General features: G+C 44.5%; 1 protein-coding gene across 1 annotated transcript; it reads left to right on the top strand.

Annotated features, from left to right (window-relative positions):
- Positions 1-182: 182 nt before the first annotated feature.
- On the top strand, positions 183-4,303 carry LOC119330489 (OVARIAN TUMOR DOMAIN-containing deubiquitinating enzyme 1-like). Its single transcript, XM_037603600.1, has 8 exons — positions 183-435; positions 1,282-1,347; positions 1,462-1,545; positions 1,620-1,742; positions 2,411-2,463; positions 2,632-2,681; positions 2,761-2,861; positions 3,739-4,303. The coding sequence occupies exons 1-8, from the start codon at positions 226-228 to the stop codon at positions 4,009-4,011; spliced, it is 960 nt and encodes a 319-aa protein (XP_037459497.1). The 5' UTR covers positions 183-225; the 3' UTR covers positions 4,012-4,303.
- Positions 4,304-19,377: the final 15,074 nt, after the last annotated feature.

Here is a 19,377-nt window from a genome sequence, read left to right as displayed (position 1 = left end):
CGAGATCTCCGACTGCCACAAAAGCGAAGGTCTCCTCCGCCCGAATCGAAGCCGTCGTCTCGAACTCCGTCCGGAGCCCACACCCACAACCTGTCACCCACCCCCACCCCCACCCACCCAGACGCGAAGCTGGCGCGGGAGGCGGCCGACGCGAGCGCCCGCAAGCGCAAGGCGGCGGACGGCGGCGACACCGGCGCCGCGGCTCCGGCCCCCGAGGACGCGGCCATGGGCGACGCGCCCCCGCCGGCCCCCGCGCCGCTCGTCGAGGGGGGAGGAAGCGATGGGGCGGGGCCTGACCCTAACTCGCACCGGTTGAGCCCGGAGACCGTGTCGGTGGAGCTCTCCATGGGCGGGGACTACTACCACGCCTGCTGCGGCGACCCCGACCCCGACCCCAAGCCCGAGGGACCCCAGGTGCCGTACATCGGTAACAAGGTGAGGCGTTTCGACTCCTCTCTCATTCCACAGTCGCTATAGGCTTGTCGTTTGTTCATGTGGTACAATTGGCCGGGATCATCACACCTAGTGTTGCTACCTCTGCTGCCCATTTTTGGCCGAGGCTTTTGTTGATTCGTTCCGATTGATCCAGCAGTATGTGAATGTTGGTTCTGGTTACTGTTGTACTGGAATTTAGTTTCGTTGGTCAATTGTCGTTTGAAATGGCTAAGGTTGGATACACGGGGAGCATTTCATGTTCTGTTATAGGATCAAGGGTTTATTATGGGCTGGCCGAGCCCTTTGTTTAATCTTCTGGTGTGCAGTACAGTAGATAACAGACTGAACGAGTTTGATCCAGCTTGTCAATGTAGGAATAGCCTATGAAAAGTTGGGGGCAACCCGGCACTGAAACTGGAGAACAAAATTTGTTTCTACTACTTTATTGTAGTGAAATTTATCTCAGAGTTTGAGCTAGTCTATGCCAGGGTTTCTCTAATATGTGCTGTTATGCTTGAAGTTTGATGTTCAAGAATGACATGACAGAAAGCCATATGAGATGTTGTGGAGCGACATCCACGCAGTTTTCATGTCAAATGAAATAACATACTGAGACTGATCTCTTATTCTCTTCATTTCGGTCAACTAGTTGCATATCTCAAGTGCATTTGGCGGCACTTGTGAACCCAAATGCTATTTAACGTACTGTTATGGTTATCTGTATAGTTATGGTGTTGTTTGTATTAATCTGTAATTTTGTTCTGCCGCTTTTGTTTTGCCTTCCATATTAATTGCTGTTGTATCTTATCAATTTGTTTTCTGACTGGCACCTTCTGAATCTTGCAGGAACCTCTCTCCGCCTTAGCAGCAGAGTTCCAGTCTGGCAGCCCCATTTTACAGGAGAAAATAAAGGTGGTTGTTCGTTTGCTTGTTCTGATACATGATAACTGTATTATTTTTCTTCATCCAGTGTGCCATTTTATGGTGCTTCAGTTTGTTCCATAAGTTTTCTTGCTTAACCTGCAGTTGCTTGGTGAACAATATGATGCTTTAAGACGAACACGAGGAGATGGAAACTGCTTTTATCGAAGCTTTATGTTCTCCTACCTGGTAGTATTTGTGGTGTTGGTTTTCACTCAAAGTACGTCTATTCATAATTTGACAATTGTTTGGTTTGCTGCTAGGAACATATCCTTGAGACACAAGATAGAGCTGAGGTTGAGCGCATCCTAAAAAACATTGAACAGTGCAAGAAGACACTTTCAGGTCTTGGATACATTGAATTCACTTTTGAAGACTTCTTCTCTGTAAGTCTATGCAATGTTTGCTTTTTGCATCTCTCGTTAGTTGCCCCATTCCGTATCACTTTTTGCTCCACTCCATCTGATCTTCCTCACTTGAATAGCTTTTAGATCTGCCCCTTCTGTCGATGTGCACTTGTTTGCAATTCCTTCTACTTGTCTCTGGGGAATTTGCTAGATGACTCGTTGGTAATCAGGAACTTGCGGGTTTTTTTTCTGCAATGAAAAGTAAAGTAAATGCCTGCCTGTAACTCCTGTGCACTGTTAACTGTCATAACTGATGATCTAAGTAAGCATACTGCACACCTTTTCGTCAATCCCTTGATGAATGCATTGGTTTGTTGCTCTTTATGAGTAAAGTCCTCTGAGATGTAATATACAGTATTCTTAGTTGTTAATAACTAAATATTATACACTGTCTTTCTGAATGCCATGCATTGTGCCCAGCCAGATGGTCTTTATTATGTTTTATGGTTTTGTTGGGAGCTCTGTTGGTATATGATATGCATTGGTTGAAAATGATGGGTAAGTAGAGATGCTCATATCGAAGAACTTGAGCCTTGCTGATTAATCTGTATATGAACAATAGAATTATTGTTTTGTTAAATACTCCCTGGACTCATAATTTGCCTCCTTAGTCCTTGCTGAATATTTTTCTCCATTGTTATCCTCAGATGTTCATTGAGGAGCTGCAAAATGTTCTGCAGGGACACGAAACTTCTATTGGGTAAATATTCTATACTTGTGTTTGTCTCCTTAAGGTATAATCTCATGTGAACAAAAGGAAATAAGTGTTGTTGGAAGAGGCATTTTTTAACTGTTCACATTGTATGGCATGGCCATTATCAGAGTTTTGCTTTTGTGGTGAATCTGTTTTGTTTTCTTGTATCCTTAGGCCTGAAGAACTTCTAGAAAGAACCAGGGATCAAACGACTTCTGATTATGGTTTGTACAATCAGATATTTATGATGTACGTATCTTTCTTGACTATGATAACACTATTTTCTTATTGTGTCTTCTTTAGTTGTCATGTTCTTTAGGTTTGTTACCTCTGGTGAAATTCAAAGGAGGGCTGAGTTCTTTGAACCATTTATTTCTGGCTTGACAAATTCGACCGTGGTTCAGGTTAGCTTCTTTGTTTTGTTCTTGTATGCAACACTGGGTCGTGGGAACATAGACATTGTACCAGTAGTCATGTATATACCCCTTGTCAACATGTAATGCACTGTCCTGTTTGTTGTGTAAGTCTATTTGATTGGGAGTTGTCGTTTTGCATTTCATGTGAATTATGGGAATCAAGAGTGTTCTTGCAATAGTTTCACTCCATACCCCAGCCTTAAATGCTGCTAAACAGGTTGACTGCTGTGATTATAGTATGCCATTTAGTATGGGTTTTTAACCATTCGTTAGGTATGGTGTTTGTGTCCGTAGGCAGTATTCCTACAGGAGTACAGGGCCAGTTTCCTTTAGAATTATTACACAAAGCCAACACTAGATATCATGTGAGTAGGACAGAATTAGCAGCTCTGTAAGCAGTGGATTATTCTTCGAGGGATAGGCCTCTGTGATGAGGAATTTTGGAGGATTTTATTCCTTATGAATATTTCATATGGAGCCTTTTGATTTGGAGGATTGGTAACCATAGGAATTTTCCATATCGACTATTTTGCATCTAGTTCCAAAAGAATTTTCCCTTTGTTTATAAGACAACTATGGCAAACACCTAACCTTTCGAGAAAGTTCATGTTCTTATCCTGTGGTGTAGCTGAACAAGTTCTACTTTGTGCCATCATTTGAATTCCTGTAGAATTTAACTTCCCATAATGTATTATCCTATGTTTTCCTATTCCTTGGTTTTAGCCATGTTAGGACAAGAGATGATGTATTCACCTGTGTTTGTGTGGTGCTATCCTACATGCTTTAATTAAGCTTCAGTTAAGTTGTCTGCTGTCCATAGATATGCAGTCGAGGGACTGACCCTGATTTGTAAATCGCATTGCAGTTTTGCAAGTCTTCTGTGGAGCCAATGGGCGAGGAAAGCGACCATGTGCACATTATTGCTCTGTCAGATGCGTTAGGGGTGCCAATCCGCGTGATGTACCTGGACCGAAGCTCCTGTGACACAGGCAATCTAAGTGTGAACCACCATGATTTCATTCCTGCAGCCAATTCCTCTGAAGGTGATGCTGCAATGGGATTAAATCCGGCTGAGGAGAAACCTTACATTACTCTGCTCTACCGGCCTGGTCACTATGATATTCTCTACCCAAAGTGATCTCTGGCTGATGAAACACCAAGGTTGATTTTTCCCATGAATTCAGGTTGAGAAAACGTTGTCTAGAACCGTGTAGTTGTGTTGCTCCTGCATGCTGCCAAAGGCGGCCTTACAAGAGGGAACTTGTGTGTTCTTGGGGCGTAATCAGAGCATGCTTTACTTGTCACTGCCCTCAAATTCGAAGTTTTCCTTATTGTAAGTGTACTCTAGCACAACGATTTAACATTGTGGTTGACTGTTGAGAAGACCCTCTGCATATCGTGACTAATCGTGGTTCTTGTTTTTCCCTGAATTATTTACTCCTCTGCATCATAATGCTTCATCTCAGCAATCAGTTTCTTTTGTTTTTAACTCTTTGAATTGGGACATGCTCCAGGTTGATGCCTGGGTGCTGTCCATTATCTCATTAGCATGTATACCTCCCTGTTTCTAAATATAAGACATTTTGGCAGTTTAAATTGAACTCCCAAAACGTCTTATATTTGGGATTTGAGGGTGTATATAGGAAGGCATGTCATCTTGCCCAAGTTTTCATGTTTGTTTCTACACGATGGGCATTTCTAGAATTGGTGATATCTCTTCCTGTACTACAGAATTACTAGCTTTCATGCCTTTCTTGCTCACGAATTATGTTCCTTGGGTTTTATGTTTCAGTCACTCCACTTTTATTCATGTTGCTTGCTTTTTATGTTTTCCATAGTTGTTTCTAGCTTTGCCTCTCGCCTAGACTCAAATGAGCAAGGTCAGGACAGCTGAATGATGGAACTGGAATGGTTGCTCGGGGCCGTGTCTTTTCCTTTTTATTATTAAATCTCATACTCCTCCTGATCCATATTACTTGTTGTTCAGATACATCCATTTGAGTGACAAATAATATGGATTGGAGGAGTATTAGTGTTTGCTTCCGGTATATATATAAGCTTTGTTGCATGTTTTGGCCCAAACTGTATGTGGTGATCGGCACTGTTTACTATCGTTTCTTCCTATTCTCTGTCTGTACCAGGTAGCATTTTCTGCTCAAACTCTCCGGGGTATCCTAGCTACACATAGACAGCCTGCTTATATAATGAAGAGAACAAAAAGCGAAAGTACTGTGGTGTTACTATATCATGGGGTTATACTACTCCTACACATAGATAACCTAGACATGAAAAGTGACACAAAGTTACGTGCGAGCCCAAAGCCCTGGCGGTGAAGAAGGAAAAGAACAGAGCGGGAGGTGACTGATTTTGCATTTCGTGGTGGCGACCCTTGATCTGTGAGCCAATAAATCAATCCAGGGCATGAAATGATGCGGCTGCAGGAGGAAAAGGTTGACAAGCCAGCAGCGTTGACTCCCTACAACTGCACCTGTACGTATGCAAGTGTGTTCTACAGGAGGCTGTGTACCTACTGAAAGCCATCGTGCTTTTGTCTTTGCCTTAACTTGCAGAGTCGTATGCGTCTGAGTAACATTGATTGCAAAGTTTAACAATCTTGCGGAGGCCATGACCGCGTTAGTAGTGACAGTGACACGAACGGGATGCCACTCGCTTTCTCAGTTCCTGCACACCACACCAGGGGATCAAAATAAACCATCCATCTCCTCCCTCGTTTGCTGGCTCCATCTTTTTTGTTCCCAACAAGCAGGGGGTTGTTGTCGGACTCGTGACAAATCTAGTCATATGTTTCGTTTAGAAACAAGAATGGCCCTTAACCTCATGGATGAGACCGTCTTTCATGCCAAAGGATCGGTCCTAATCCTCCCTCCGGAAAATACGATGTACGTACTCTCATAAATCCAAATGAATGTTGCAGCATATTAGGAATGGGTCGGGACTCGGTAGTACCAAGTGATATTGCTGTCATCTGGTACTAGTACGAGCAGCTGTCAGTTACTGGTAGCATCATCAAGCATATCCATCTGTCATGCACCGATGCACGGCGGGCCTAGGAATCTTTGAACGGGCCACACGGACCCACGCGGCGGCACCAAAAGAAAGCCGAAACGCATGGGGGAGCGTCGCCTGTCAATCTTTTTTTCCCTGTCAAATCGTCCGCAAATGTTTCGAACAGAAGAGATTCAGACAGTTTTGCTATCCAATGACGGTCAATAAATTTGTCTTAACTGGTCTGAACCTTCGAAATCTCGCGAACCGACATCAAACTAGGAAGGTTTGCGGACGTCCATCACGCCGGACTCCGATAACATGGACCCACCTAAAACTCCTCGCTCTTTCTCTGCTCTAGAACCCCCCGCCCTGCATTTATGCTGGTCAGAGCGGACGTGACTGAGCGACCACTTACCCACATTTTATGTCGGCTGATCGACATGGTATTCACCCCGGTGCAGTGACTGAGAAGCCTACTCCGGTCGTTGCCCGCATTGAAGCAGTGCCAATCCGCCTGCCCCGGCTATTTAAGTCGCCCGACCGCAGACGCAAGCCCTGCACCACCAAGTCGCCACCTGTCCTCTCCCAAACCCGCAAGGAAAGGTTTGCGGACGTCCGTCACGTTGGACTCTGACAACATCGACCCACCTAAAACTCCTAGAGTGGACGTGACTGGGTGACCGCTTACCCATATTCATGTCGGCTAATTGACACGGCATTCACCCCGACGCGGCGACTGAGAAGCCTACTTCAGTTGCTGCCCGCATTGAAGCAACGCCAATCCGCCTGCCTCGGCTATTTAAGTCGCCCGACCGCGGAAGCAAGCCTTACACCACCAAGCCACCACATGTTCTCTCCCAAACCCGCAAATCTCCACCACTGGCAGCGACGATGGGCAAGTCCAATGCTTCCAAGTGGTTCTCGGTGTGCTCCTCCAGATCCGGGGGAGCTCCAGATCCTGGCGTCGTTGCCCAAGGTCATCGGGGCCCTCATGTCCACAACTCCCTTGAGCATCAAGACTGAGCTGATCTTCTCAATGAAGAAGGAGAGCATTAATTATCTTTGTCCACTTCGATCCCTCTAGGCCTCATCACCGTGCTCCATATCAAGATAGGTGAGTAAAAAGTAGTGTTGTGTGCAAAAATGGAATTTGTGTGATATGACCGAACTTTGCGATATATCTGATTGAATTGTGGTTTATATGGCTGAATTGGGCGATATGATCGAATTGTGCGATATGATGTAATTTTGCGTGGCATGGGTTGTCTATGGGTATTTGCCGAATTGTGTGTGACATGAGTTGTCTATGTTTTACTGAAATGTTGATTTATTTCCGTTTCGGCGGATTTCGGACAAACTTGATATGTCCTATTTTTAGGGAAGGTCATGCCAAATTTTGTATCAATTTGATACATGCATGCATGCATGCATGGTCATAATTCTTTTGCTTATACCGCGCAGGCGATCATGAAGGTTAGTGGAAGGATGGTGGATATACACTTGCGATCTGCGATGGATGAAATGTATGAAATAACCTGAAGGCGATTTTATGTCTGTGTAAAAAATGCAGAGAAGGAGTATGGCTCGACCCCTTTAAGGGTGGCCGTTTAAAGGTGCACATGCATTCATGGTTTCATGGACGGCTATATTTGGTGGATAAATGAAGATGATGATGAGGACATCAACGGGGCATCCGATAACGACATGGGGCTAGACGAAGAGATGACTGATGGACCCTAAGAAGAGGGCGCCAGACATGGCAGGGGAGAAGAGGCCGCACATGGCGGAGAAGACACAGACACGTTGCAGTATTCATCACTATTAAGTTCAGTTGTGCGGGACCCTCATGTTCAATACCCGCTTCGCAAGAAGACGACTAGCGATAGAGCTGCTTCTAGAGAGGAGGCAAAGCTGGTGCAACTGAAGGTAGACTCGAAGACTCCATCATATGCTATTAGACAACGGACCATGCACATGCTAACCTCGATTGTAAACCTCAGTGCTTTCCATTGTTTCCCTGCAACACATATAAGGTAGTTAGTCATCAGGTTAAGTAAGGGTTCACATGCTATCAGTGAAATATGTTAATGAAAAATAAGCACATTGCAAATTCATCAGATTAATTTAAGCCACATGGAAAACCATTTATCCAAACCAAGCATGATTAAGAACTAGGAAATATAGCACTTGTATATGTTTCTCATGTATTAAGTGCAGCCAAATTCGATTTATTCCTCACATGCACAACAATACAAAATTCTACCCACGACAATTGGACATCGCATTGCAGAATTGAACCAAGCAGTTAATTGAACACCACAACAAATGAACCAAACATTAAATGAGCACCACATTGCACAATATAGCATACTCCTAATAGAAGATCAGATAGTTAACCAAACCAAGCATGCTTAACAACTTGGAAATATAGCAATTGTATTTTTTTCTCATGTATTTACTACAGCCAAATTCAATTTATTCCTCATCTGGTATACAATAACAGAATGCACCCACAACTATTGAACATCGCATTGCAGAATTGAACCAAACAGTTAACTAAACACCACAATACAAATGAACCAAACATTAACTGAGCACCACATTGCACAATGTATAACCAAACCAAGCATGCTTGACAACTTGGAAATATAGCAATTGTATTCGTTTATCATGTATTTTGTAAAGATAATTTCGATTTATTTCTCACGTGGAAGACAATACAAAATTGCAGCCTGAAGAATTGCACATCACATTTACAGAATTGAACCAAACAGTTAACTGAAGACGTCAACTAATTAACAAAATAGTTAATAAGTGACCACCACACTGCACGACATATAGAACATATACACTAGAGCAACAGATTGCATGGTAAAATTAGATAGCACAATTCACTAGAATTTGTGAAGGAAAGGTAGGCGCAACACACGCAATGGGTAAACCGAGCATGCTTAACCGGCGTAGCTAGCAAATGGCAAGGTGCTCCTCCAAGATCTGAGGGTCGGCACGAATGGCAGCCATCACAACCTCATCCGCACGTGCGGCCGTGATTTGCTTCTCTGCTGCCAAATGCTCCTTGAGATCCTGGCTATACTGCATGCACCATGGCTTAGGGCGGCGCTTATTTGGTGGAGAGGTCGGTGATTTGGGTGGAAGGTGCCACGCTCGCGTCGGCGGTCGGGGCATGTCAGATGTGGAAGGAGGAGGAGGATGGGTTGGTGTGGATTACCTGCCTGGATAGACGAGGCCAAGCAGCGTGAAGGAGGTGAAGGAAATATGCCCTAGAGGCAATAATAAAGTTATTATTTATTTCCTTATATCATGATAAATGTTTATTATTCATGCTAGAATTGTATTAACCGGAAACATAATACATGTGTGAATACATAGACAAACAGAGTGTCACTAGTATGCCTCTACTTGACTAGCTCGTTAATCAAAGATGATTATGTTTCCTAACCATGAACAATGAGTTGTTATTTGATTAACAGGATCACATCATTAAGTGAATGATCTGATTGACATGACCCATTCCATTAGCTTAGCACCTGATCGTTTAGTATGTTGCTATTGCTTTCTTCATGACTTATACATGTTCCTATGACTATGAGGTTATGCAACTCCCGTTTACCAGATGAACACTTTGTGTGCTACCAAACGTCAAAACGTAACTGGGTGATTATAAAGGAGCTCTACAGGTGTCTCCAAAGGTACATGTTGGGTTGGCGTATTTCGAGATTAGGATTTGTCACTCCGACTGTCGGAGAGGTATCTCTGGGCCCTCTCGGTAATGCACATCACTTAAAGCCTTGCAAGCATTGCAACTAATGAGTTAGTTGCGGGATGATGTATTACAGAACGAGCAAAGAGACTTGCCGGTAACGAGATTGAACTAGGTATTGAGATACCGACGACCGAATCTCGGGTAAGTAACATACCGATGACAAAGGGAACAACGTATGTTGTTATGCGGTCTGACCGATAAAGATCTTCGTAGAATATGTAGGAGCCAATATGAGCATCCAGGTTCCGCTATTGGTTATTGATCGGAGACATGTCTCGGTCATGTCTACATTGTTCTCGAACCCATAGGGTCCGCACGCTTAAGGTTACGATGATAGTTATATTATGAGTTTATGCATTTTGATGTACCGAAGGTTGTTCGGAGTCCCGGATGTGATCACGGACATGACGAGGAGTCTCGAAATGGTCGAGACATAAAGATTTATATATTGGAAGCCTATGTTTGGATATCGGAAGTGTTTCAGGTGAAATCGGGATTTTACCGGAGTACCGAGAGGTTATCGGAACCCCCCGGGAGCTATATGGGCCTTAGTGGGCCCTAGTGGAAGAAGAGAAGAGGCGGCCAGGGTTGGTACACGTGCCCCTCCCCCCTAGTCCGAATAGGACAAGGAGAGAGGGGGCCGGCGCCCCCCTCCTTTCTCTCTCTCTCTCTCTCTCTCTTTTCCACCTTGCGAATCCTATTCCAACTAGGATTGGGGGAGAAGTCCTACTCCCGGAGGGAGTAGGACTCCTCCTGGCGCGCCCTATGATGGTCGGCCGGCCTCCCCCCTTGAACCTTTATATACTGAGGCAAGGGGCACCCCATCAACATAAGTTGATCCACATGATCATATTCTTAGCCGTGTGCGGTGCCCCCTTCCACCATAGTCCTCGATAATATTGTAGCGGTGCTTAGGCGAAGCCCTGCAACAGTAGTACATCAAGATCATCACCACGCCGTCATGCTGACGGACTCTTCCCCGACACTTTGCTAGATCGGAGTCCGGGGATCGTCATCGAGCTGAACGTGTGCTAGAACTCGGAGGTGCCGTAGTTTCGGTGCTTGATCGGTCGGGCCGTGGAGACGTACGACTACATCAACCAAACGCTTCCGTTGTCGATCTACAAGGTACGTAGATCACACTCTCCCCTCATTGCTATGCATCACCATGATCTTGCGTGTGCGTAGGAAATTTTTTGAAATTACTACGTTCCCCAACAGTGGCATCCGAGCCTAGGTTTTATATGTTGATGTTATATGCACGAGTAGAACACAAGTGAGTTGTGGGCGATATAAGTCATACTGCTTACCAGCATGTCATACTTTGGTTCGGCGCTATTGTTGGACGAAGCGGCCCAGACCGACATTACGCGTACGCTTACGAGAGACCGGTTCTCCCGACGTGCTTTGCACATAGGTGGCTTGCGGGTGACAGTTTCTCCAACTTTAGTTGAACCAAGTGTGGCTACGCCCGATCCTTGCGAAGGTTAAAACAGCACCAACTTGACAAACTATCGTTGTGGTTTTGATGCGTAGGTAAGATTAGTTCTTGCTTAAGCCCGTAGCAGCCACGTAAAACTTGCAACAACAAAGTAGAGGACGTCTAACTTGTTTTTGCAGGGCATGTTGTGATGTGATATGGTCAAGACATGATGCTAAATTTTATTGTATGAGATGATCATGTTTTGTAACCGAGTTATCGGCAACTGGCAGGAGCCATATGGTTGTCGCTTTATTGTATGCAATGCAATCGCGATGTAATGCTTTACTTTATCACTAAGCGGTAGCGATAGTCGTGGAAGCACAAGCTTGGCGAGACGACAACGATGCTACGATGGAGATCAAGGTGTCACGCCGGTGACGATGGTGATCACGACGGTGCTTCGGAGATGGAGATCACAAGCACAAGATGATGATGGCCATATCATATCACTTATATTGATTGCATGTGATGTTTATCTTTCATGCATCTTATCTTGCTTTGATTGACGGTAGCATTATAAGATGATCTCTCACTAATTATCAAGAAGTGTTCTCCCTGAGTATGCACCGTTGCGAAAGTTCTTCGTGCTTAGACACCACGTGATGATCGGGTGTGATAGGCTCTACGTTCAAATACAACGGGTGCAAAACAGTTGCACACGCGGAATACTCAGGTTATACTTGACGAGCCAAGCATATACAGATATGGCCTCGGAACATGGAGACCGAAAGGTCGAGCGTGAATCATATAGTAGATATGATCAACATAGTGATGTTCACCAATGAAACTACTCCATCTCACGTGATGATCGGACATGGTTTAGTTGATTTGGATCACGTAATCACTTAGAGGATTAGAGGGATGTCTATGTAAGTGGGAGTTCTTTAAGTAAATTAACTGAACTTAAATTTATCATGAAACTTAGTACCTGATAAGTATCTTGCTTGTTTATGCTTGATTGTAGATAGATGGCTCGTGTTGTTGTTCCGTTGAATTTTAATGCGTTCCTTGAGAAAGCAAAGTTGAAAGATGATGGTAGCAATTACACGGACTGGGTCCGTAACTTGAGGATTATCCTCATTGCTGCATAGAAGAATTACGTCCTGAAAGCACCGCTAGGTGCCAGGCCTGCTGCTGGAGCAACGCCGGATGTTATGAACGTCTGGCAGAGCAAAGCTGATGACTACTCAATAGTTCAGTGTGCCATGCTTTACGGCTTAGAATCGGGACTTCAACGACGTTTTGAACGTCATGGAGCATATGAGATGTTCCAGGAGTTGAAGTTAATATTTCAAGCAAATGCCCGGGTTGAGAGATATGAAGTCTCCAATAAGTTCTATAGCTGTAAGATGGAGGAGAACAGTTCTGTCAGTGAGCATATACTCAAAATGTCTGGGTATAATAATCACTTGATTCAATTGGGAGTTAATCTTCCAGATGATTGCGTCATTGACAGAATTCTCCAATCACTGCCACCAAGCTACAAGAGCTTCGTGATGAACTATAATATGCAAGGGATGAATAAGACTATTCCCGAGTTCTTCGCGATGCTGAAAGCTGCGGAGGTAGAAATCAAGAAGGAGCATCAAGTGTTGATGGTCAACAAGACCACTAGTTTCAAGAAAAAGGGCAAAGGGAAGAAGAAGGGGAACTTCAAAAAGAACAGCAAGCAAGTTGCTACTCAAGAGAAGAAACCCAAACCTGGACCTAAGCCTGAAACTGAGTGCTTCTACTGCAAGCAGACTGGTCACTGGAAGCGGAACTGCCCCAAGTATTTGTCGGATAAGAAGGATGGCAAGGTGAACAAAGGTATATGTGATATACATGTTATTGATGTGTACCTTACTAAAGCTCGCAGTAGCACCTGGGTATTTGATACTGGTTCTGTTGCTAATATTTGCAACTCGAAACAGGGACTACGGATTAAGCGAAGATTGGCTAAGGACGAGGTGACGATGCACATGGGAAACGGTTCCAAAGTCGATGTGATCGCAGTCGGCACGCTACCTCTACATCTACCTTCGGGATTAATATTAGACCTAAATAATTGTTATTTGGTGCCAACGTTAAGCATGAACATTATATCTGGATCTTGTTTGATGCGAGACGGTTATTCATTTAAATCAGAGAATAATGGTTGTTCTATTTATATGAGTAATATCTTTTATGGTCATGCACCCTTGAAGAGTGGTCTATTATTATTGAATCTCGATAGTAGTAACACACATATTCATAATGTTGAAGCCAAAATATGCAGAGTTGATAATGATAGTGCAACCTATTTGTGGCACTGCCGTTTAGGTCATATCGGTGTAAAGCGCATGAAGAGACTCCATACTGATGGACTTTTGGAACCACTTGATTATGAATCACTTGGTACTTGCGAACCGTGCCTCATGGGCAAGATGACTAAAACACCGTTCTCCGGTACTATGGAGAGAGCAACAGATTTGTTAGAAATCATACATACAGATGTATGTGGTCCGATGAATATTGAGGCTCGTGGCGGATATCGTTATTTTCTCACCTTCACAGATGACTTAAGCAGATATGGGTATATCTACTTAATGAAACACAAGTATGAAACTTTTGAAAAGTTCAAAGAATTTCAAAGTGAAGTAGAAAATCATCGTAACAAGAAAATAAAATTCCTACGATCTGATCGTGGAGGAGAATATTTGAGTTACGAGTTTTGTGTACATTTGAAAAATTGTGGAATAGTTTCGCAACTCACGCCACCCGGAACACCACAGCGTAATGGTGTGTCCGAATGTCGTAATCGTACTTTACTAGATATGGTGCGATCTATGATGTCTCTTACTGATTTACCGCTATCGTTTTGGGGATACGCTCTAGAGACGGCCGCATTCACGTTAAATAGGGCACCATCAAAATCCGTTGAGATGACGCCTTATGAACTGTGGTTTGGCAAGAAACCAAAGTTGTCATTTCTGAAAGTTTGGGGCTGCGAGGCTTATGTGAAAAAGCATCAACCTGATAAGCTCGAACCCAAATCGGAGAAATGTGTCTTCATAGGATATCCAAAGGAGACTATTGGATACACCTTCTATCACAAATCCGAAGGCAAGACTTTTGTTGCTAAGTTCGGAAACTTTCTAGAGAAGGAGTTTCTCTCGAAGAAGTGAGTGGGAGGAAAGTAGAACTTGACGAGGTAACTGTACCTGCTCCCTTATTGGAAAGTAGTGCATCACAGAAAACTGTTTCTGTGACACCTACACCAGTTAGTGAGGAAGCTAATGATGATGATCATGAAACTTCAGAACAAGATACTACTGAACCTCGTAGATCAACCAGGGTAAGATCCGCGCCAGAGTGGTACGGTAATCCTGTTCTGCAAGTCATGCTACTAGATCATGATGAACCTACGAACTATGAAGAAGCGATGGTGAGCCCAGATTCCGCAAAATGGCTTGAAGCCATAAAATCTGAGATGGGATCCATGTATGAGAACAAAGTGTGGACTTTGGTTGACTTGCCCGATGATCGGCAAGCAATTGAGAATAAATGGATCTTCAAGAAGAAGACTGACGCTGACGGTAATATTACTGTCTACAAAGCTCGACTTATCGCAAAAGGTTTTCGTCAAGTTCAAGGTATTGACTACGATGAGACCTTCTCACCCGTAGCGATGCTTAAGTCTGTCCGAATCATGTTAGCAATTGCCGCATTTTATGATTATGAAATTTGGCAGATGGATGTCAAAACTACATTCCTGAATGGATTTCTGGAAGAAGAGTTGTATATGATGCAACCAGAAGGTTTTGTCGATCCAAAGGGAGCTAACAAAGTGTGCAAGCTCCAGCGATCCATTTATGGACTGGTGCAAGCCTCTCGGAGTTGGAATAAACGCTTTGATAGTGTGATCAAAGCATTTGGTTTTATACAGACTTTTGGAGAAGCCTGTATTTACAAGAAAGTGAGTGGGAGCTCTATAGCATTTCTGATATTATATGTAGATGACATATTACTAATTGGAAATGATATAGAATTTCTGGATAGCATAAAGGGATACTTGAATAAGATTTTTGCAATGAAAGACCTCGGTGAAGCTGCTTACATATTAGGCATTAAGATCTATAGAGATAGATCAAGACGCTTAGTTGGACTTTCACAAAGCACATACCTTGACAAAGTTTTGAAGAAGTTCAAAATGGATCAAGCAAAGAAAGGGTTCTTGCCTGTGTTACAAGGTGTGAAGTTGAGTAAGACTCAATGCCCAACCACTGCAGAAGATAGAGAGAATATGAAAGATGTTCCCTATGCTTCAGCCATAGGCTCTATCATGTATGCAATGCTGTGCACCAGACCTGATGTGTGCCTTGCTATAAGTCTAGCAGGGAGGTACCAAAGTAATCCAGGAGTGGATCACTGGACAACAGTCAAGAACATCCTGAAGTACCTGAAAAGGACTAAGGATATGTTTCTCGTATATGGAGGTGACAAAGAGCTCATCGTAAACGGTTACGTTGATGCAAGCTTTGACACTGATCCGGACGATTCTAACTCGCAAATCGGATACGTGTTTACATTAAACGGTGGAGCCGTCAGTTGGTGCAGTTCTAAACAAAGCGTCGTGGCGGGATCTACGTGTGAAGCGGAATACATAGCTGCTTCGGAAGCAGCAAATGGAGGAGTCTGGATGAAGGAGTTCATATCCGATCTAGGTGTCATACCTAGTGCATCGGGTCCAATGAAAATCTTTTGTGACAATACTGGTGCAATTGCCTTGGCAAAGGAATCCAGATTTCACAAGAGAACCAAGCACATCAAGAGACGCTTCAATTCCATCCGGGATCTAGTCCAGGTGGGAGACATAGAGATTTGCAAGATACATACGGATCTGAATGTTGCAGACCCATTGACTAAGCCTCTTCCATGAGCAAAACATGATCAGCACCAAGGCTCCATGGGTGTTAGAATCATTGTTGTGTAATCTAGATTATTGACTCTAGTGCAAGTGGGAGACTGAAGGAAATATGCCCTAGAGGCAATAATAAAGTTATTATTTATTTCCTTATATCATGATAAATGTTTATTATTCATTCTAGAATTGTATTAACCGGAAACATAATACATGTGTGAATACAGACAAACAGAGTGTCACTAGTATGCCTCTACTTGACTAGCTCGTTAATCAAAGATGGTTATGTTTCCTAACCATGAACAAGGAGTTGTTATTTGATTAACGGGATCACATCATTAAGTGAATGATCTGATTGACATGACCCATTCCATTAGCTTAGCACCCGATCGTTTAGTATGTTGCTATTGCTTTCTTCATGACTTATACATGTTCCTATGACTATGAGATTATGCAACTCATGTTTACCAGAGGAACACTTTGTGTGCTACCAAACGTCACAACGTAACTGGGTGATTATAAAGGAGCTCTACAGGTGTCTCCAAAGGTACATGTTGGGTTGGCGTATTTCGAGATTAGGATTTGTCACTCCTACTGTCGGAGAGGTATCTCTGGGCCCTCTCGGTAATGCACATCACTTAAAGCCTTGCAAGCATTGCAACTAATGAGTTAGTTACGGGATGATGTATTACAGAACAAGTAAAGAGACTTGCCGGTAACGAGATTAAACTAGGTATTGAGATACCGACGATCGAATCTCGGGTAAGTAACATACCGATGACAAAGGGAACAACGTATGTTGTTATGCGGTCTGACCGATAAAGATCTTCATAGAATATGTAGGAGCCAATATGAGCATCCAGGTTCCGCTATTGGTTATTGACCGGAGACATGTCTCGGTCATGTCTACATTGTTCTCGAACCCGTAGGGTCCGCACGCTTAAGGTTACGATGACAGTTATATTATGAGTTTATGCATTTTGATGTACCGAAGGTTGTTCGGAGTCCCAGATGTGATCACGGACATGACGAGGAGTCTCTAAATGGTCGAGACATAAAGATTTATATATTGGAAGCCTATGTTTGGATATCGGAAGTGTACCGGGTGAAATCGGGATTTTACCGGAGTACCGGGAGGTTACCGGAACCCCCCGGGAGCTATATGGGCCTTAGTGGGCCCTAATGGAAGAAGAGAAGAGGTGGCCAGGGTTGGGCCACGTGCCCCTCCCCCTAGTACGAATAGGACAAGGAGAGAGGGGGTCGGCGCCCCCCTCCTTTCTCTCTCTCTCTCTCTCTTTTCCACCTTGCGAATCCTATTCCAACTGGGATTGGGGGAGAAGTCCTACTCCCGGAGGGAGTATGACTCCTCCTAGCGCGCCCTATGATGGCTGGCCGGCCTCCCCCCTTGAACCTTTATATAGTGAGGCAAGGGGCACCCCATGAACATAAGTTGATCCATGTGATCATATTCTTAGCCGTGTGCGGTGCCCCCTTCCACCATAGTCCTCGATAATATTGTAGCGGTGCTTAGGCGAAGCCCTGCGACAGTAGTACATCAAGATCATCACCACGCCGTCGTGCTGACGGAACTCTTCCCCGACACTTTGCTGGATCGGAGTCCGGGGATCGTCATCGAGCTGAACGTGTGCTAGAACTCGGAGGTGCCGTAGTTTCGATGCTTGATCGGTCGGGCCGTGGAGACGTACGACTACATCAACCAAACGCTTCCGTTGTCTATCTACAAGGTACGTAGATCACACTCTCCCCTCGTTGCTATGCATCACAATGATCTTGCGTGTGCGTAGGAATTTTTTTGAAATTACTACGTTCCCCAATAGGAGGGTCGCGAGCGAAGAGGCGGCACTACAAGCAAGGAGTGAAGGTTTCAACTTGGAAAGGAAGGCGGAAACAGGGAAAATGTAGCTTTTGGTAAGGGGGAGGGGTGGGGTGGTAGATATTTCCGCGGAACCCTAAAATTTGGAATCGCTTTAGCGAAAAAACCGGCGTGCAAAGTTTCATGAGACACGGTCCCTTATTCAGAACCGTGTATGATATGTGAACATCACAAATGATTCGGATAGCTTAACCCATGTGTGATGAGTTTGAACATCAAAAATTTTGGTTCAAATTTCCATGGTTACAGTGGTCATCCACGTCATTGCATAATTTGGGTACACAAAGGAGACTACAACACACCCACACTTCTTAATCGAGCAAGTTCAGCAATTAAACAGAGCTAGCTGACCTAAACATTACTCTAACAAATTAAAGACCGACGCTCTTAATTAAACAAAACAAAGAGTACTACTACGACTGGTGCTCGTCGATCTCCGTCGCCGCCTCCATGTCCAGCTCGCGCTCGACAGTCTCCTGGGGAAGGGACTCCATGGCATCCATCGCAACATACTCGGCAATCATCTCGCCATCCGCATCCGCCATCTCTTTGGATAAAGGCCGCTACGAGCTGGGCGTGGGCGGCCGCGATCTGGGCTTGGACGGGCTCCGTCGGCGCAAGGTATGCGGCGGTGGAACAGACGGCTGCTCGAACACTCTTGGAGATTGCCAGCTCTTCGGTCGTGGGTTGCCGACCATTGTCGGAGAAGCCTCGTTCGATTTGTGCGGTGACCCCCACGAGCTGGGCGTGGGCGACCTCGACATGGTCATGGGCGACATCCATCAGGGCTAAGGCCGCCGCTACGGAACGATTAGCTGTTGTGCCGCTCTCACCAATTGCTCTCCCCGAGGCAGATGTTGCTGCCGCCACCTGAGAAGCAACAACAACCGTTTGGGCTACCTTGGCCGGCCGGTCGCAGATTGCGGTCGTGCTCATGCACCTTGTTAGCATGCGCATGGCGGCTGCGGCCACGCTCTCGCTGGAGTGGGCCACCGAAGTTGCCCTCACGATGCGGGTCCACGTGCCCATCTTTCACCGGCGACGATTGAACAGTGAATTGATATTTGGGGAGCGAGCTAGTGTGCTTGAGACGTCGGCTGTGGACTGTAGCCGATGCACCTTCTCGCGTAAGCCATAGGCGTACTATACACCAACGGTGCTCCATGATATTTTGTGCTGCATCTCACCACAGTTGGTGATAATAAACTGTGTGTGATCTACTTGATTTTTCATCTTGATTTGAATTACATAATGGGGTCACAGCGACAATGGATGGTATTTGAATTGCTAGACCTTTTATCAGCAGTGAACATACAACTATATGTGTGTCGTAAAAGAATTGGAATTATTCAGGGTTTGTTTGAAAATTTTATACATTAAATTGGTTTTCTAGCCATTTCAGGTGCACAATTCAAAATTAAACTACATGCACATGCTCTGGTGCACCAACAT

This window comes from Triticum dicoccoides, chromosome 7A, assembly GCF_002162155.2.
Source record: "Triticum dicoccoides isolate Atlit2015 ecotype Zavitan chromosome 7A, WEW_v2.0, whole genome shotgun sequence".
NCBI lineage: Eukaryota > Viridiplantae > Streptophyta > Magnoliopsida > Poales > Poaceae > Triticum > Triticum dicoccoides.
This window is presented reverse-complemented; position numbering and strand designations above follow the sequence as displayed.